At 39.7% G+C, this 21,603-nt stretch overlaps 1 protein-coding gene across 16 annotated transcripts in view; it reads right to left on the bottom strand.

Moving 5' to 3' along the window:
* EPB41L2 (erythrocyte membrane protein band 4.1 like 2) overlaps nt 1-21,603 on the bottom strand; it is a 214,214-nt gene that overhangs the window by 111,644 nt on the left and 80,967 nt on the right. For 12 of the 16 annotated variants that reach the window (XM_024122552.3, XM_055087505.1, XM_024122557.3 and 9 more), the window contains 2 exons: nt 3,071-3,555; nt 2,155-2,367 (listed from right to left, as the gene is read on the bottom strand). In XM_024122552.3, the coding sequence (XP_023978320.1) occupies nt 2,155-2,367; nt 3,071-3,541 (684 nt within the window). In that variant the 5' untranslated portion in view covers nt 3,542-3,555. The remainder of the gene's footprint in view (nt 1-2,154; nt 2,368-3,070; nt 3,556-21,603) is intronic. The other 4 variants (XM_024122563.3, XM_024122558.3, XM_055087508.1 and 1 more) reach the window with 1 other exon arrangement.

Below are 21,603 nucleotides of genomic sequence, written 5' to 3'. Positions count from 1 at the left end.
AACATTTCCCAGGTGGAGGATACACCTTTAATCTTGGTCCAAAACTCAAGAAGACATGGAACAGAGCCCAGAGCCAACCCACCAAGGGCATATAACATGAGCAAGGAATAAACCATTGTTATTTTAAGTCCAGAAGATTTGGAGGTTGTTTGCTATCGCTATTGTTGTCTTTATCGTATAACCTAGTAACAGTTGACAGTGATCAAATAAATGCTAATTAAAATTTTGAGATGATATTTCACACCATTATGATAGGTCAAAATTAATAATTCTAATAACAAAAAGTGCTGATGACAATGTGGAAAAATCTAACAGTGGTTGCTGGTTGGAATTTAAATTGTCACAACCACTTTGGAGACCGCTTTGCCAATATCTAGGAAAACTAAAGAAGTAAAACAGCATCTTAGCAACCTAGCAATTCCATTCCTAGGTGTCTACCCTGCAGAAACTCTTGCACTTACTAAGTAAATAAGGAAACATATATAATAATGTTCACTGAAGCACTGACTGTTATACTATATAAAAGAAATTGTGCCTCAGCAGGCGAATAGATAAAATGGGTTAGTCATTCAAAGGAATACTATATGGCAGTTAAAATGAATAAAGTAGATTTACACGTGATAAAAAGACAAAAGCAGAGAAAGAGGAGAGATGGGAATAAGACTTTAGCAATATCTTTAATGCTTTCTTTTAAAAAATATCTAAAACACATGGCTGAATGGTGACATCTGGTTAAAATATGAATGATAAATATGCAGCTCTCCTATTATTTTTATATTTTTGTATTTTTAAATATATGACTTTTTTTTAAATGACAGAGAACAAAAATAGATTTAAACCATAAAGCACATTGGTCAACCATGAGCTTTGGTGATAGATGACAGGGGCCTTCAAGATTATCTAAGTAATCCTATATTCTAAAGTAAATTTCTGGGCCTCAGTTTGACCCACAGAGGTTGAGTAAGTGACTCAAGGTCACCTAACAAGTTATCAACAAGTTGATTCTCAAAATCTAGACTTCCTAACTTCTAGGATAGGTAGGAAAAATGAGAGACATGTGATCAAAAACAATGTAACTGAGTCAGGTTCAGAACACGGTTCTACTGTTTCCTTATTGTCCCTACCCCTACTACTGAGAGATATACAGTATTATTCTCTCTCCCTGAGAGCTTTAAGGATTTTTAATCATCTTTTGTATTCGTTTTCTCAAAACAACTAACATAGCAGAACAACTGTAACTAAATGAGTAAAATTAAGTTCTACATAACTAATACAAAGGTAAACGTAAGGACCATGAAGCAGTCACCTTAGTAGTTCATCAGTCAGGTTCACGACCTCCACGGTCAAACTGCTGGGGTTGGAATCCTGGTTCAACCACTAACTAGCTGGGAAACTTTGGGCAAGTTACTTAACCTCTTTAAAGTCTTACATTCCCTCATTTTACAATAGGAATACCCATAATAACATCTACCTCATAAAGAGTCTTATAAATATCACACGAGATAACTCATTCAAAGTTCTTCAGTAAACATTAGCTATTAGTATACGTCATGTAAATAAAGTAACTCAGCTATGAAAAGCAACAGGCTCTTTTGATTGTCATAAAATAAGGCATTAAATGCTTTTTAAAAATTACATTGGCTTTGGTCAGCATCAGTGCTAATCAATTATATGCTTTGCAAATCAAGAGTGTTTTTTTAATTAAACGAAACTAAATTAAATAAGCTAGATTTTAAATCATTATCTGTCTCGGGATGAAAACACTTGCGATTAAACTGCTGAAATTTCATTACTCTGAAATTTCAACCCAGTGCAACGTTTCTCCTCCAGTGAAACACTTATGGCCATGGGTAATATTCAAACTATTTAATGCCCATCCACAACAGACACCAGCCAATACACATGACCAGTGCAGCCTGGCAGAACATTGGCCCTGCTTACCCTTAAGGGTCAGGAACTATCGTTTCTAATGGAAATGCTGACCCTCTTCTATGTTTTCTTGTTTTGCTTTTATTTTTAATGCAGAATTACGACAAACTATCTTATAGGAACACAAAAATCTATTCACTGTGCCAGGCCACAAATGAGGGCAGACGATACTTTTGCTGTCATTCCACACATCAAGATAGTTCTCCTATCAGCTCCCCGTCTCACCTCCAGGTCACAGCTGTACTCGGTGCCATCTAGGAGGGTCACTTTGCACTGAACAGTTTTGGTCTTCTTGGTGGCTTTCTGAGAGGCCTTCTCTGCTTTTAGCTCATTGGTCTGAACTTCCTTTGTCTCCCTTTTTGCTGCTTCATCCGATTTGTCCTCCTGTATTTCCTTTACCTTCTCCTCTTCTCTCTCCTTACTTACTTCTTCAACAGGCTGTGGAGGAAAAACATTAAGTTCATACTAAAGGTGACCAATTTGCAGAAGGCAACACACGAAAAAGGAAAATCTTAAGTAAGAACTGTGATTGTTATAAACAGTGCGAGCCTAAAAGACTTCAAAAACTTTGCCAGAAGGGGTATTTTCCTACATTTTCTTTCCCCCAGTCCACCTCCAATTTTCTCATTTTGCCAATTTGGCAACGTCAGCATTAAATGAGTAAAAGAAACTACGTCCCAGCAACTACAATTTAAATACCATGTCAAATAATATTTCTAATTACAAATTCATACCATGGCAAAACCTAGGCTTCATCAGGCAACCAAAAGGCACACACATACAAATCTACTTCTTCCTATCCACTGAACCCCTAAATAAATCAAAGATACAAAAGTGCATATTATTTAAAAGGAGAGCTAGAAGGATTCTGAGAGTACCTGTCTAACCCTAAAATGAATAGATATGACTTTTTTATGATCTGCATATACAGGGGATTTTTTTTTTTGCTTTATTATTTTGAAAGTTTTAAAAGGAATAACAGGAGAGGGCTGTGGTAGACCCTCTAAGACCCATATTCCAGATACAGTAAGCCAAAGCAGTATCTTAATATAAGATCACTGACAATGATTCAAAACAAATCCTTTTTGTTAACACGGTTATTCCATCAAAGCTTTCACTTCCAATCACTTCTCAAACACACCTGTGTCTCCAGACTGCTCACCAGAGGTTTCTCTTCCTCGACGTCGACCTTAATCTCCTGTTGTTTTCTCTGGGCTGTTTCTTCAGCATCACCCTTGGCCTGCCTTTCTTCTTCAGGAAGCGATTCCTCCTTATCTAAAATCTGCTCTTCCCCAACAGCTTGGGTAGGCTCTTTTTTACCTCCTCCGTCTTTGGCCACTGCTAAGTTATAGGACTTTTGTTTCTTAAGCCACGGGGGGATGAATCGAGAAATCCCCCTGCTCTCAGACGGATCCTTCTCTTTCTTCTGGCGGCGTGGACTACTTTGGCTTTCAGCTGGCGGAGGTGACTGGGAGCCTTTTTCCTCCTCTGGATCAGATGACTGATTCTGCTGATTTTCTGCTACTTCTTTCGGTTTCTCCTTGGTTGCATCTGTTCCCAACTGGTCAGATTCTTTCTTCACTTCAGATGCGGAGCCCACTTCAGTAGTCATGGTCACAGCTTACTCTATAAACAAAACAAAATCACCAAAGGTTATTTTACGAACTCTCCCGGTTTTAGTTTGGAGGCAAGGGGCAGGGTAAGGAAGGGTGGGAAGGGGAATGGCAGGAAGATGACAGGAGAAAACACATTTAGAAAAAGAGGGTTCAGAAGCACAAGAGACAAAGGAGACCGCTACCCTTAAAGTTTATAATTCTCTATCAGAATCAAGGAACCAAAACCAGCACCGCAATAGAATTAACTCTCTGATTCTGTACAGAGAAAACTTCAAAACATCAAAAGCTCTAGAAAGATTACTTTTGCTTGATTTCATCTAGCTATAAACAATAATTCACCCCCCAAAATTCAACTTTTTCAGGAAAACTCCATTTTTTAAGGAAAATTACTTTTCTCTATACTTGGTACTCCTTATTCTACAATATGAAAATGTTACTGATAATGCTAGAAAATTCTGAGACAGATTTCACTGCAATTTCACACATTAAAACCAAAATTTTTAAAAATGTTAGTTATTATAAAAATGAATTTTAAGCGTTGGGGGCTTAACTGCGAGATAACTAAATCTGGAACAAAAATATCTTCTTTTTTTTCCAATATTAAATCCCATAATTCACCATCACTATTCTAATGCAAAAATTAGTCTTCTAAGAAAGGTACTAAAACTATAATCAAAACTCCAAACCTCCATCCCACCTAACCTCATATACCGTTTTCCTAGTATATGTGATTATAAGAAAAGTATCTAAGGGTCCCAACCTGAACCAAATGAAGACATCATAGGGGTGGGGGGGGGGAAATGCATCTAATAATCAATCCTATCACACAACAAATGAAAACAAAATTGAAATTAAATCTCAAAGTATCTGGCTGTCTAAATTTTACACAAGCAAAGAGGGAGTTTAGAAGAACTGTAGCACCACTGACATAAAAAAACAACGGGCAGGCACTTGAAAAGATGCTCGACATCGTTAATCGGAGAAATAAAATTAAAAACACAATGAGATGTCACCTCACACCCGTGAGAATGGCTATCTTCAAAAAGAACACAAATAACGAATGCTGACGAGGACGTGGAGAAAAGGGAACCCTCATACACTGCTGGTGGGAATGGAAATTGGTGCAGCCACTGTGGAAAACAGTATAGAGGTTTCTCAAAAATCTAAAAGTAGAACTACCATACGATCCAGCAATTCCACTCCTGGGTGTATATCCCCAAAAAGCAAAACACTAATTTGAAAAGATACATGCACCCCAATGTTCACTGCAGCATTATTTACAATTGCCAAGATGTGGAAGCAACCTAAGTGTCCATATCAACAGAAGAATGGATACAGAAGATGCAGTGTGTATCTACAATGGAATACTCCTCAGCCATAAAAAAGAATGACATTTTGTCATTTGCAACAACATGGATGGATGTGGAGGGTATTAAGTGAAATAAGTCAGACAGAAAAAGATAAATACGGTATGATATCACTTATATGTGGAATCTAAAAAATAAAACAGATCAGTGAACATAACAAAAAAGAAAGAGACTCATAGATATAGCAAACAAACTAGTGGTTACCAGTGGGGACAAGGAGAGGAGGAGGGGCAGGATAGGGAGGGGTAAGGGATTAAGAAGTACAAACTGCTATGCATAAAATAAATAAACTACAAGGATATACTGTACAACACAGGGAATATCGTCAGTATTTTATAATAATTATTAATGGAATATAACCTTTAAAAATTGTGCATCACTATGTTGTATACCTGTAACTTACATAAAATTGTACATCAACTATACTTCAATTAAAAAATGAAAAAAAATTTTTAAATAAAAAAACAATAGGTAGGGACAGCAGACACAGCACACTGTCTCCTCTCTTGCCAAGGATAAAAATACTCAAAGGCCTGGCACCCTGACCAATGGGAAATTTCACAGCTATCTTCAAAAGTGGTACAAACTTGAAAAGTTCAAAAAATAAAATACACTTGATTTTTCTTTATAAAGATTTACTGACATATAATTCACATTCCATAAAATTCACCCTTTTAAACTGTACAGTTAGTGATTCTAAGCATATTCAAAAGGTTGTACAACCATCACCACCGTTTAATCCTAGAACACTTTCATCATCCCCAAATGAAACACCGTACCATTAATAGTTACCCTCCAGCCTCTCCTTCCTGCAGCCCACGGAAATCACTAAACTACTTCCAGTCTGTATAGATTTGCCTATTTGACATTTCAAATAAATGGAATCATACAACTTGTGGCATTTTCACTTAGCATAACGTTTTCAAGGTTCATCCATGTTGTAGCATGTATCAGTACTATACTTGTTTCTTAAAATATTATTCACCGTCTTTTGCAAATCATATATCTGAGGAGTCCCGCATCCAGAATATAAAAAGAACTCTTACAACTCAACAATAAAGACCAAAAAAAGAAACTTTCTTAATGGGCAAAGGATTTGAGTAGAATTTCTCTAAAGAAAAAGTGACCAATAAGAACTTGAAATGATGCTGAACATTATTAGTCATTAGGGAAATGCAAATCAAAACCACTATGAGATACCACTTCACATCCACTAGTATGGCTATAATCAAAGGCAGATAGTAACAAGTATTGGTGAGGTCATTGGAAATTTTGGAACTCTCAACATTGCTGGCAAGAATGTAAAATGGTACAGCCACTCTGAAAAGCAGTTTGGCAGTTCCTCAAAAAATTAAACATAAAGTTACTGTATGACCCAGCAATTCCACTCCTAGGTATATACCCAAGAGAAATGAAAACATATGTTTACCCCAAAACTTGTAAAGAACGTTTCTAACAGCATTATTCATAACAGTCAAAAAATGGAAACAATTCCAAATGCCCACCAACTAATGGATGGATAAACAAAATGTGATACATCCATACAATAGAAAATTAAGTAGTCTTGAAAAGGAATGAAGTACTGGTATATGCTGCCATGTGAACCTTGAAAACATTATGCTAAGGAAAAGCCAGATACAAAAGGCCATTTGTATAAAATTTCCAGAAAAGGCAAATCCACAGAGACAAGAAGTAGATTAGTGGTTGCAAAGGGCTGGAAAGAGGCGAGAATGGGAAGCAACTGTTAATGGGTACAGGGTTTCTTTTGGGGGTGATGAAAATATTCTGGAATTTGACAGCGGTGATGGCTGAACAGCCTTGTGAATATACTCAAAACCACTGAACTGTAAACTTTAAAGGGGTGATATCTCAATTAAAAAATAATAACTTCTAAATTGTTACATACTTGTAATAGGCAAGCATAAAAACATTGTCAGTCAGTCAGCCTATATTTAATGGGCCCCTACAATATGCCAAGTCCTAGGCACATGAATAAAAGACCACCTTCAAGGAGCTAGCAGAGTCGGGGTATAGATAAATGAAGATCATGCTGCTTAAAAAGCACAGCACAAACACTTAACATGGATTAGGAGAAGAGAGTCATTAGGCAAGCCTTTCTGCAAAAGCTGACATTTGAGTTGCTTTAAAATAATGAGTATTCATTATTCAGGCAAGAGAATCAAAATGGGAAGCATGTGCCAGGCATAGGCAAGTGTGTAGAAACATGAGGATATTCCTCCTGTAGGAAACTACAAGTACTGAACAATAAAACACTGTACAAGAGAAGTGGGGGCTTTTGAGTGGGGATGTGAGGGAAGGAGGAAAGTGAATTGCTGATGATGAAGTAGGAGAATTAGGCAGGAGCCAGAACATAAAAGGTTTTAGATGTCATGCTAAGAAAGGTCTGGAGGTTGATTTAAAGGCAATGAGAAGTCATATAAGCACTTTAAGTAATCAAATTCACATTTGGGATAGCCCAACCTTGCTGTAAAGTACAGGATGAGAGAAAAGAATGAAACAGAAAGGCATCCAGGAGGCTGGTGCTATAATCCAGGCATGATAAGATAATGGTCTGTACTCTGGAGGAAGCAGTGAGGTATAGGATAAGAAATGAATCCATCGTTAAAGACAGAGACTGGACATGACGTGGTTTCTAACTGAAAATAGCAAGTCAAAGAGAAGAAAGAGTCCAGGAAAAGTCCCAGGTTATGAGAGCCTGGGTGATGGTAGAACCATCATGGAAAAAGGGAACCCGAGGAAAAGAAGGTCTGGTTGACACAATTAAACTTGATTTTCAGTTCACTGCGACTGAGAAGTCTGTGGCCACCTGACACACAGGTCTTAAAAGGAGACCAAATATGCACTAGAGATACAGATTTGGGAGTTGTCATCAATGAGTGAAAGCTAAAAGCACAAGTGACATTGACACCACCTAGAAAAAAAGTATAGTTCGAGCTTAGAGGGCCCTGAAGAGAACCCTTATAACCACCAACATTTAAGGGCCAGGCAGAGGGAAAAGGCACATGGGTGAGAAGAAATACACAGTGAGACAGGGAGATCAGGGGACAGTAATGTCCTTGAGGGCAATGCTACAAAAGAGGGAACAGTTAGGTAACTATAATATACACATGTCCAATCTTACATCTTATTCTTATGCACTTAAAGTTCAAAATCATGTCTTCCAGTAAGACCCTCATGAGTCCTTGAACTGGCTCCATATTGCACAGAAAATCTTTTTTCCTTCTTTAAGGTACCATTTTCCAGGTCCCAATTAAGTGGAAAATATTATTTACATTGATCATGAAATGACCAAAGTTGACTTTCAGCATATACTCTCTAATTACATTTTGAGAGCTGAATCAATACCCTGGTAAAATTAAAACAAAAAAGCCTCACACTTGTCTGAGCTAACCATTGGGTCAAAAGATTTCAGAAGCAATGAAATATAAAACTGAAGTTCCCACTATTATGTTAAAAGCATTAATATTTGCATTTTAATCCTAAGATCTATCACTCACTGCTCACTGGGTCAGACATCACGCTTATGCTTTCTGCTCCTCACAACATCCTACAGGGTAGGTATTAGTCCAATTTTGCGGTAATAAATGGAAGAGTAGAAGTTAAGTGACTTGTCCAAGGCCACTGAATGGAGGAACACACAGCTGTGCACACCTGTATTCTGTAACGCAGTCACAACTCCACTGTGTATGAAAGACAGAATCAACCAGAGCCCTTGGCTTAGTCCTCAAAGACGATTCATGCCAGTCTGTCAAAACGATTACAGAACAATACGAATGTATTCTGTGATTTGCTATAATTAGCCCTGCCCCTCCCCCAAATAAGATATATACCAATGAGCTCCCACCACCAAGAAAATCATATTTGAAGGTTATTACCTGGCCATGTAATCACAACTGAGCTGATGGATCAAAACCAAAGACAAGGGCTTCCCTGGTGGTGCAGTGGTTGAGAGTCCGCCTGCCAATGCAGGGGACACAGGTTCGAGCCCTGGTCTGGGAAGATCCCACATGCCGCGGAGCAACTAAGCCCGTGCGCCACAACTACTGAGCCTGCACTCTAGAGCCCGTGAGCCACAACTACTGAGCTCACAGGCCACAACTACTGAAGCCCACGTGCCTAGAGCCCGTGCTCCACAACAACAGAAGCCACCGCAATGAGAAGCCTGCGCACCACAACGAAGAGCAGCCCCCGCTCGCAGCAACTAGAGAAAGCCCGTGCATAGCAACGAAGACCCAACGCAGCCAAAAATAAATAAATAAATAAAATTTTTAAAAAAACAAAGACAAGGTGCTCCTACAGACACAAAGAGCACAGGTAAACCACACCACACCACTGAGTCTCACAAGGCAGTCCTCCTCAACCACAATTGTACTCGCAAGACTTTTAAGTTTTACGAACTTTAGAGTTGAGCAGTGTTGTCCATGCAAAGGGAAATTACAAGATAAAATACAATGGAAATGGCTAATTGGATTGTAAATATTCAATAAGGGTAGATATAATTTATGTAAATAAGTACATTCTTAAAATAGTTTCAAGAGATCAACAGTGTTTAAATCAAACCTAAACACTACCTTCTTTGTTGACAAAATGGTTTCTTGAACAAATTACCATCATCAAGAAAACATGATTATAGCACATCAGTTTACCATAATTATCATGCCTGTAGCGCTCAGAGTTTCCAATGTGGATAAGCCTTTAAATACCACTGCCCACTAAAATGGAAACTCCTGCAGCGGAACACAAGCCCTCTACTAAAATGAAGGCCCCGAGGGCTGGGATCTCAGGATCTTTCTTTTTTCTCACTGCTATGTTCCCAGCATCTAGACTGGCACATAAGGGGCACCAGAAAAATATTTACTGAATGAGTGTTGTGAGATCATCTGGCCTAATACGCTCATTTTATCTTATCAACAAGGAAACTGAGGCTCAGAAAGACTAGGAGATTTGCCTGAGATCACAAAGCCAGGTGGGCAAAGCCCAAAACAGAAAGAACTACAGTTTCCCAAACTCAAGCAATGCTCATTCCACTAAGCTTTAATTACAAATACCTAAAATCCATCGTTAGTATAGTTATATAACATACTAAGTAAAGACCTCTCTACTTATCAGCAACCAAAAAGAACCCTGCTCTGAACAGCCAGCCCATTAGACAGTCATGTGGTTTTGACACAATTACCATGTTGGCATGCTCCATCTGGGTTGACAAAAGTGTTCATTATTGTAACAGCTCCATGAGAAAAAAGCATGCATCATTTAACACACAACCAAGCAGAAAACCATCATCAATAGAGGATCAGCACTGTTTAGGTAAGGAGCTGTGTTATGCGAAACTGTTCTTTCTTCTGATGCTTAAAAAAGGAGGTAAGTTCCAAGGTGCTGTCACTACCACTAGCTTAAACCACCTATAACCAGTAACATTATGCTGCTGAAAGCGCTCGCCCTTAATCAGAGTACAACAGCAAGCAAAGCCAGGCAAGAAGATACATGCACAACTCTAGACACTCATACAAAGAACTCCAAGCAAGAAGTTCATGCTAATGATTGGGTCCAGATGTTTCCTTAAAACCTTGAGAGAACCAGTGCTACTCTAAGAGACCTCACTGTGAATAAAATCCCTGAACAGGGTAGGTGCTGCTGCCAGCTGAGTGGCTCCCATCCTCTGCTGAGATCACAAGCAACAGGAGGTCTTTGATTTCTATCAACAGAGCTCAATCCATTCGTTAGGGGACTGAAGATTTACAAAAGGGGGAAATACGCATTTCTAAACTTGAAAATGCAGGTATGGAGAGAGGCTTTCCTTTGAGTTTTGAGGCAGGAACAAAACTGTGTAACAAATAACAATTAAACTTAAAAAATACTGGCAACGTGTACACAGTTCCAATTCGGTCATTTTCCACTCTGACAAATCCTGTTTTTATCCGTCGTGTGACCGGGCAGAGGATATGGTGAGCCACTTTCTGATACCTACGATCACTTGCTTATGTTCATCTCCCCAAACAGCCTGTATCCCAAGAAAAGGTCTTTTAATAGCCCCACGACCTTCCCTTAAAGCGCTGACTGTGAGAGAAACAAAACAGCAACCCCAAGAAAGGAATGATTCAGCAACCACCTTACTCTACTTAGGAAGTAATAAGAGTGATGCTTCTCAAAAAATAGCCAACATGTTTTTTAAAAGGGAAGGAGGGAAATGGAGGTGGAGGAGGAGGAGGAGGAGGAGGAGGAGGAGGAAAGGGAGGAAACAGTAAAAAGAAATATCTGGAGAGGGAGAAGGAATAACAAAAACAGGCAGACTGAGAGCTGACTGCAAGTAATTCCTCTCCCTTGTAGGTTTATTTTTCTTAAGTGTCAAAAGGTCTAGAAAATACTATATCCCATATCCAAATAAGTACAACTACATTCCAAAGGGACTATTTGTTAGTTTAAATTATCTATATGGTGAGGATAAACAAGAGTTATTTTTTAAATAATTCAATGCTGCCCACCCTAGTTACCTTAATAACACATTATCTCGCTTGTTTGGTTTCTTTAAAGGGTAAAGGACCTCTAAGAGAGATAGAACTATTTCTATAAAGATATAAGCAAACATCTGGTTTAAATTAAACCCACATACACAAAAGATATGAACTGTAGCCCTTTGCTAATTCAAGTCTAGGCAGGATCGGGTTACATTCAGAGCATGAATTTCCTCCAACCTTTCTACTTTTTAACGGAACTCAAATTTTGTTCAGCTTCTCTCGCTTTGCCCCTGCGTGCCAGTGGAGGCTGGCTCCAGGTCAGGCCACAAGGTAATGGTCTGCTGGTCTAGGGCAATCATGGTAGTTTCCTTCCCTTTGCCAAAAAGACATGTAAAAAGTCTGCTGGTGGACTCCTGGAAGGATTCCTCCTCCTAAAAAGAGCCATGAGACGCCCCCTCTTCTTCCTCTGAATCCTGTATACATGATTCCTGGAAAGGCTGTTACCATCTTGAATAATCCATGAGAGGGGAAGGTCTAAAGACAACGTTAACATATAGTAGAGGGCATTGGCCAGAGGGTCACAGAGAAGAGGACCAGACCACTGCGCACGCTACACGTGGCCAGGTCCAGCGTCCAGCGTTTGAGCTTCCTGTTATGTGAGATAACATACTCCCCTACGGTTTAAACGATTAAGCCGGGGGTGCGGTTACTTGCAGCCACTATTAGCCTCTGTGTAACCTGAGCAAGCATTAGAAAATAAGCCCTAAGAAACTGGGAGCACATGCAGAACCATCTCAGGTAATTATTACTCCCCACTGCGTTTTACGGCCCTCATGCCTAAGAGCCATGGTTGTCGAAATGTTCCACTTTTTTCAGATGCTCAGTTTTTAAAAACCTAGTATTTGAGTTAATGTTAGGGAGATAAACCATTAATTCTTCATTCTAACAACTCTAAATAAAAATGAAACAAATAAACTATCTTAGAGTTCAAAGTGTAAGGTTCCCCTCCTTCATGTTAGAGAGGAGGGTATATGAAAACCAAGGCAGGGCTTCGCTGGTGGCGCAGTGGTTAAGAATCCGCCTGCCAATTCAGGGGACACGGGTTCGAGTCCTGGTCCGGGAAGATCCCATATGCCGCGGAGCAACTAAGCCCGTGTGCCAACTACCGAGCCTGCGTTCTAGAGCCCACAAGCCACAACTACTGAAGCCCGCGCGCCCTAGAGCCCACGCACCGCAATGAAGAATAGCCCCCGCTCGCCCCAACTAGAGAAGGCCCGCGTGCAGCAACGAAGACCCAACACAGCCAAAAATAAATAAAAATTAAAAAAAAAAAAAAAAAAAGAAAACCAAGGCATTATTCTCCACAATGTCCAAGTCAAATAACACCCAAGATAATTGCTAACAATATTATTTGTTAACAGCAAGCCCCTGCTGTTCTCATCAAGAATCAAGTCAAGAAAGAAATCTGTGCCAGGCAGTCTCCTCCACAAGCAACTAGGTCATCCTAGGAAGAGCTGCCCCTTCCTGGAGCTCAGTACACCAGAGGCTGTGCATAAATCGTCAAGGATCCCAATACTGCACATCATTCTCATAATCAAAATGCAGATAAACCTTGTCATATTGGGCACTCTGACAGCGCACCCTCACCAAGGTGACAGAGACATCCAGAACACTGCTGGCTCTTCATTAATCAACTATGCGCACTGAGTTGTATGGTCAGAATTACTGATGAACTGCCTTTGCTCAAATTCCTTCTCTCAGATGGGGCCCTGATTTTTGTAAAGGCCAGAGCTGGAGCTACATTCTTTGCATGCGAAACGAACTAATCTTTGGATAAAATAACATGATGGTTTGGAGATGAAGTCTGGGAGCTAAACAGACCAGGATTAGAATTCCAGCTCTGTTTCATACTAGCCACATAACCACGGACAAGTTATTTAGCTTCACTGAGTCTCAGCTTCCTCATAAGCAAAACAGGGATATTAATACGTACCTGCCGGGTGGCTCTAAGGATTAAATTAGATGCTATACATAAAGTGCCTGGCACATAATAAATTCATAATAAACGGCGGGTCACTCTCATCATATAGGGATTCTATAAAAGAAGGGACTGTATCTGTTTCTTCACTAATGGTAGTGATAGCATTAAGAGTAAGGACAGAAATAACAATAAATAATGATAATATCAGCTATCGGCTGAGCACTATTCTAGAGACTTTGCATGTAGCAATTCCTTTAATTCACAACCCTCTGAGGTAGGAACAAAATTACGCCCACGTTGCAGATGAAGGTAAAAGGAGGATAAATAACATGATCAGAGCCACACGACCGATAAATGGAAGAGCCAGGATCCAAACCCAGGCCACACAGCTCCAGAGACCTTAGGCAATCCTGCCACCAATCCCAAACAACTTCACTGTTGTATAACCAGCACCTAGCATAATTCCTTAAAGTTCATTATTTGTTGACAAACAAAAATCAATAAGCTATTACTGCCATTTGGTAGTTTACAATCCTAAGCAACATGTTCTAATTGAGCCCCTGATAAGTTTTACCCACTTTCAGGATGTGGGTTATATCACTATCTTAGCCCCTTCTTTCAAAACAAATGTTTTTTGAGGACTTTCATAGCATATGTACCAGATATCAGCAATACAGATGAAAGAAGCCTAGTGGGGGACAGAGGTACCAATATTAGCATTAACATATATTTAAACCACTTGTCACTAATTCAGAAATTTTGGTAATTTAAATTTAGAAATTAGTTTTGAAAAGCAGACACGGTTTTCTTTAAAACTACCACTGTCATCTCTTCAGGAAGTCACACATGGCAAAGCTTGGTTAAACACTCATAAAATACAAATGGGCATCATGCTTTTTAAGGAGCACTTAATTCTCACACTTAATTGTATTTGCTAGAAACATGTTTGCTCTCTAGCAAAACTTAAGTAATTTGAATAAAAAGCCAAATAAAATAGTCCTGATTATAAATTCCCTCACCATCAAAAACGCCAAAACAAATTATGTCGGCTAGGCTGACCAACCCCCCGCAATAGGGAAAAAAGTGGCTACTGGATGAGTACAGAGTTAACAGGAAGAAAAGAAATACAAGGGACACATGAACCCATGACAAGATGCTTACCACACCCATAGTAAAATAAATACAAGCTAAAAATTCAGAATGGAAAAATCTAAAAGCTCAATTATGTAATCATTGAGCAAGACTATGGCAACAGAGGCATTCTCAGAGAGTTGCCGGTAAAAGAGTAAAATTATGTGCGGATGATTCACTATAACACTGCTTGTAACAGCAAAAGATCAATGTCCATCAATAGGTGACATTATGCTACATTCATACGACAGAATACTATGCAGCTATAAAGAAATAAAAAGAGGAAGGTTTCCACTCCTGTTATAGAAATATCTCCAAGTTACCATGTTAAGCACAGAAAGCAAGATTCAGATAGCACATATGATATGCTACACCTTGTGGGTTGAAAGCAAAGTGTGTGGGAGGTATAAGTACGTGAACCCACATGCACATGTTTGCCCCTGTATGCATACAGAAAACAGCAGTGATTATGGGGAACGGTGGTTGACCCTGGGTAGATGAGGTACAAAGGAGCAGATATGGAGACAAAATTTTCACTGAGCAGAAGTTTGCACAAACTGAAGCACGTAAACATTTTATTAGGAAGGCAATACTTATGCATTAAAGTATCTTACATGTTAAGTGAACCCAGCACAAGTGGTCGGCTTCCTTGGAGACAACCCGAATGCCACGTTGCCACAAGTGATGGTGTCACCTTGCCCTGTCACATAGTTCTGGCCTCAGAACAGTCTGGGTGCAAAAGCCTTCCAGTCTATTCCAGCTTAGCAGCAGCATTAAGATAGCCTAAAATAAAACTGATTTCCTGGCATATGATGTTTAAGATTATCTCTATATCCTCAAAGAAACCGATTTCTGCTAACCTCCGATTCAGCATACTTCACAAACCCACCTCTTATCCTGTACAGACTGCTCTCCAAAGTGGGACAAGCTCAAAACCTAAGCTTTTAGAGCAGCCAGACATCTTTTAAGAAGTATATCAAGTATCTATTAAAAAAAAAAACAAAAAAAAACAACTTAAGAGTTTTTCCTAATAGTGCCTTAGGAAACCTTGCTAGCTTTTTATCCTCCTTCTCCTCAACGTGGAGTTAAAAAAAAAGCTGTCTTTTGCTAACAATAATACTGGTGCCTACGCAGGTAGGCCAAAAAGATTATTCCTAAATTCTCTGCTGGAGGAGTTGGAACAGGGAACTTGGAAACAGATGTCTCTGAAAGTTGAGGAAATGTTTTCAAAGGAGAGTACAACAGAATGGGGAAGATTCTTACTAAATTCCTAAGCTGGTCACACACAAACATCTCCAATCTCGGTCAGCAGTTTCCTCATTTATAGGGAAAGGCAGGAATAAAATTGGCTTGACCAGCACGAGGATGTCATGTTTCCTGTCCACACCCCTTCCCCGCCCAGTATCTGCTCCTCTACTCCCATTAAGGGGGGAGTCTTCTGTGCAGATGAGTAACTGCATGTTCCCAGTGCACTGTTGTTACGCAGCCGGTGGCTTCTCGATGCCTTTTGTGATGTTTCTAGCGTTCGGGGAGCATTTCTTTGGACCACCATCATTAAATAGAACATTCTAGAGAGAAGAAAAATACACTTACGTGCAGTTTCTTCTGATGATGTCATAACCAGGCTCAAAACAGAGCAAAAACACCACCAAAATTCCCTCCTGGTGGTTACAGATACGAGGGAGTATACTTTGTCAGAGCTCATCCCACAACTACCTTCTGCATGGGATCCTTACTCAGCCCCATCGGTAAACTCACTTAGTATCAAGTGGTAATCTACAACCAATCTAATACTATTTTTCTATGAATCGAACTCTAAATTCTTTAGCTAAAAAATAACAGCGGTTCGGTTCGGCAGGCTTTTCCCAAATAAGCTAACGACAAATCCACCAAGGTTAACTGCACAGGACAAATGCACAGGCTGCAGACGCTGCACTTTAATAGGTCATAAGACAAAAGCCTGTCAGACTCAATCAACTCCCCACACTATGACAAGGCCACCAGGCTGGAGCCTACACTGATCTCGCGCTTTCAAATCCTCTTCTCCATAAGCTTTGGAACGCTGCAGTTGACAGGCGTAAATATCTAAACCTTGTCAAAAAATAGAATTCACTTTTTAAGTTTTGGTCGTTAGCTCTTCTACCATTTTACAATATTTACAGCACTGCCAAAGAGTTATGTCAACGCATAGCATGTGTTTTTAAAATATGAGACTATAAACTGACCGATTTTTCTCGCTTAGGTAAGCAGATCCCATTGTTGACGCCAGCCTTCCAGTTGGTCAGCAGAAAGTGCCATAGACTGTTAGCATGTGGACCCTACAAGCCTGGTATGATAAAAGCAACTTTCACCAGGCGGGAAAAGCTGTAACTACAATGCAATTACAGACATGCCATTTGGAATGCTTAAAAACTTTTTTCCCTCAAGTAGTTCTACTGTGAGCATTGGTTTAGTTCAAAACTACTCAGCAAAAGTTTCAAATAACTACTTTTTAGGTGGGGCTGGCCAGGACAAGTTTTTACTTTGGCTAAATATATTTGTTTCTTTGGAGGTAAGATTCTCAAAATTCAACATCTGTAAACGTGATTTGGCAGAGGAGTCTGTTGGAGAATATGCCAGGCATTCAACGCTTGGACTCCACCAAAAATTTCAAGCCAACAAAATGTCAAAGTTTAAAATTTCCCTTTCCAACGCTGTGATCCAGCTATGACGTTAAACTATAGGTCATCAGTACACCATACAATGTGCAATGGAACACTCCAAAGGAGATGGTCCACAGGGGAGGTGTGGGTCCTATGAATGGCTGTCCAGATCATCAGCATCAACTCCACAGTCATCTATGCCCTCCCCAGTTGCCAATAATTTGAAGAAACAATTCTTTGTTGAACCTAAAAATAGAAAACTTAAACTTCACAAGGATACATGCACCCCCCCCAAAAAAATACTAGGTAATTACCTCAGTCTTATAAAAACATTCCCTGCAGTGTCAACAATAAAGAAGGAACTTACAGAGGTCATCTGGCCATCACAGTAGTACTGCTTTTCACTTTGTTAGAAAGTAGCATCGAAACAAGGTTCTTTTTGAAGGAAGGTTGTTAGACTGGTAAAGTATATCAAGAAAAAGCAGGAAGACGATTTTTTCTGTTCTTTTGGAAGGAAGGTTGTTAGACTGGTAAAGTATATCAAGAAAAAGCATGAAGATGCTTTTTTCTAAGTCTGGATGCTTGAATCTGGGCAACACGGTGAGTTTTCACATTTCTTCAATGTGACAACAGATTAAATATTCAGTAAAAGATGTTGACACCTACTATTCAATTAATATTTACTTAGGCTGTGACAGCATTAAAACAATATACAATTCTTGACAGTTCTTAATGGCCACTAATCTGCAGATGCTAAAAAACAAATTCAAATCTCTGCTAGCCACAATACATTTTTTTAATCAAAGGAGTTAATTTATAAAATGCTTCCTCTTCATGCTAATTAAAATCTATCATCCTTTAACATGTTAAAAAAAATAACTGTACACTATTAACCTTACATAGTCCTCACTGTGCTTTAGGAATAATTAACTTTCGTACAGTGTACTGTACCACTGAACAAATCAATTGTGAAACAGCAGGGCAAATATATAAAACCAGATGGCTTCATTATTCTCATAGGTCAAACCTAAAGAAGCAATTATGTTAAAGATAACCTGACAAAATTCAACATTTGAATTTTGCAAATAAATGGTCTAAAAATACATACGTACGTTTCACAGTGCTTGGTTCAAATATAACTGAACATATTCCATTGCCAGATAGTACACATAATCAGATTCCACCTACTCTGTACATTAGTATTATCCAAATTTTCAGTCTCCTAGATACTGATAGTCCCAAAGGCAAACTTTCTTCAAAAGCAAAAACAAACAAGCATATATCACCAAAGCTAACTGCTACAACAGAAATTTCCTAAAAATCTCCCCCTTCAAATACATACTCAGATTTTTAAAAAGTACATTGAGCCCGTTGTCTGCTGTTCCCTGTCATTAGAAGACTGGAAAGCTGATGGAAATCCAGCTTCTCACAGCTTAATGAGCAAGGCCGGCCCCACCCAGGCCAGACCCTGCTGGAAAAGGGCATGCTCAGTAGGAAAGCCCAGCTAGGTTCCAAGTTACTTCATTCCTCAGCTAGAAAATACACACGGGCCAAAGAAAAAGTCATCCTCCTGCTGCCTGTTCTACCCACTAAAGGAAGTTTTTTGTTTTTGGTTTTTGTTTAATAATATACTGCCTTTCCCCATCAGCAGCTCTTTTTTTTTATTTTTTTTTTAATTTATTTATTTATTTTGGCTGTGTTGGGTCTTGGTTTCTGTGCGAGGGCTTTCCCTAGTTGCGGCAAGCGGGGGCCACTCTTCATCGCGGTGCGTGGGCCTCTCACTGTCCCGGTCTCTCTTGTTGTGGAGCACAGGCTCCAGACGTGCAGGCTCAGTAGTTGTGGCTCACGGGCCCAGTTGCTCTGCAGCATGTGGGATCTTCCCAGACCAGGGCTCGAACCCGTGTGCCCTGCATTGGCAGGCAAATTCTCAACCACTGTGCCACCAGGGAAGCCCAAGGAAGAAGAACATTTTACATAAAGAATAGTTTTAACGGTACAATTGTAATCCTATGATTATAATTGCTTACTATTCTACTACTGCTAGGAATTCTTTCCTCGTTTTTTTTGTATCGTGTTTACACTGCTTTGGGTTTGCACCCCTCAACTTTGTTTTTATTTCATGTCATTTAAATACACCCATAAATAGACACCAAAAGTACTGATACATGTGTACCACGTATAGTCTAATCATCTTTATTTATAAACTGATATATACATTTTGGTATTGAAAAACCATTCAAATATATAGATATTTCATTTTTAAATACTGAAAACTGGATTTTGATTCATTTGTACAAGAATTTGCTTATTCATTCACACAATATTTAAATGGAGGCTCATTTTAATCTAGATTTATAGGTATCATGATATAGTTACAAAGTTGATAAATCCCTGTTTTATTATTATACTGTCATCCTAAATTGAACAATGATGGATACAAAAGGTAATCCTACATCCATTTGTCATATGAATACAACTACATATGGAAGCAAAAATTTAAAGTCACTAAAGGAAAATATTTATTTTAAGATTCAGGTCAGGGCTTCCCTGGTGGTGCAGTGGTTGAGAGTCTGCCTGCCGATGCAGGGGATGCGGGTTCGCGCCCCGGTCCGGGAAGATCCCACATGCCACGGAGCGGCTGGGCCCGTGAGCCATGGCCACTGAGCCTGCGCGTCCGGAGCCTGCGCTCCGTAACGGAAGAGGCCACAACAGTGAGAGGTCTGCATACAGGGAAAAAAAAAAAAGAAAAAAAAAGATTCAGGTCAGAGAGATCTGAAAAACAACCTATCTTCCTTTATTCTACAACACCAACACCGCGCCTTTACATTTCCACAATTTAAATTCAGCTTGTTTTTTCCCCCCGGAATAGATATTTACATTAACAAATCAGGACCAAGATAGTCAGACCCTTTATGGCTGGATCCACATATGCATTTGTATAACTTGACCCTGCTACCATACCATACTGCTCCCCTAACAAGCAATTCTTAAGTCAATGAGTATTATATGTTCACATTCACCTACCATAGTCTTAAAAAAAAAAGAAAAAAAAAGATTTTTTTTTATTACGAATAAAACACATTAGATATTTAAATAAACAAGATATCACTTGTAGAGAAAAGGTAAGGTTTGCTTTACAGGAACTTAATGAAAATATGTTTCAGTAGCAGCTCTGAAGAGATTAACCTCTGTCAAAATGAAAAAACATAAAACTTAAAAAAGTCATTCTATATAATGGAAGTAAACTTCACTATCCACCCACCACAAAGTTTTCACTGGTTCACAAAAGGGCAATTTGGTGAGTTTTTTAAGTAGAGCCAATCTTATTCAATTCAAAGTATCTTTTATTCAGACTGTATTCCTCCTACATTGTTTAGATGTTGTATTTTTCTCAATAAAAACTGCAGTAGAATGGCAGATTTACTTCAACATGCTTACTTGGAAAAATAACTGGCTCCAAACCTTTTTCTAAAATGTATTGCTCCACAGAATGCAGAAGTCTCAGAACTACTGACATTAGCACCGGATCCAGTGAAGCTGACATTGGTAGATCTCTACAATCTGTCCCAGGCATCTCTCATCACCCCTGTGCCTCCTGCCTTCCTAACTCCCCTACTTCCATCGACTGAACTGCATCCCCCCAAAATTCATGTATTGAAGCACTAACCCTCAAAGTGATAGTATCTGGAGATGGGACCTTTGAGAGAGAATTAGATTTAGATGAGGTCATAAGGGTAGGGTCATCGTGATGGAATTACTAGCCTAAGAAGGGACACCAGACAGTTTGCTCATTCTCTCTCGCTCTCTCTTGCTCTCTCATCTCGCCATGTGAGGACGCAGAGATTACGCAACCACCTAAAGCCAAGAAGGAGGTCTTCACCAGAAACTGACCAAGCTGGCTCTTTGATCTTGGACCTCCAGCCTCCAGAAGCGTGAGAAATAGACTTGCTGTTTAAGCAAGAAAGTATATGGCATTTTGTTATGGAAGGCGCAAGCTAAGGCATCTACTTCCTTTTTTTTTTTTTTTTTTTTTCCTGCGGTACGCGGGCCTCTCACTGTTGTGGCCTCTCCCGTTGCGGAGCACAGGCTCCGGACGCACAGGCCCAGCGGCCATGGCTCACGGGCCCAGCCGCTCCGCGGCATGTGGGATCCTCCCGGACCGGGGCACGAACCCGTGTCCCCTGCAACGGCAGGCGGACTCTCAACCACTGCGCCACCAGGGAAGCCCCTACTTTCTTAATTATAGAACCCAATGCTACTGCTCAAGGTCCTCTGCTGGCTTCAATCCTGCCCGTAAGATATCAGAAGCTCATTGTTCGAGCAAAGGTTAAGAGAATTAAGACAGAAGGTGAGTTCTGTGGCACTATGTTTTGGAAAAAGAACAAACCATTAATACAGTGGATAAAAGAGAACCCAGAGGGCTTCCCTGGTGGCGCAGTGGTTGAGAGTCCGCCTGCCGAT

The sequence above is a fragment of the Physeter macrocephalus genome, chromosome 10 (assembly GCF_002837175.3).
Source record: "Physeter macrocephalus isolate SW-GA chromosome 10, ASM283717v5, whole genome shotgun sequence".
NCBI classification, from domain to species: domain Eukaryota; kingdom Metazoa; phylum Chordata; class Mammalia; order Artiodactyla; family Physeteridae; genus Physeter; species Physeter macrocephalus.
Note: the sequence above shows the minus strand (reverse complement) of the source record. Positions and strands in the feature narration are given on the sequence as shown.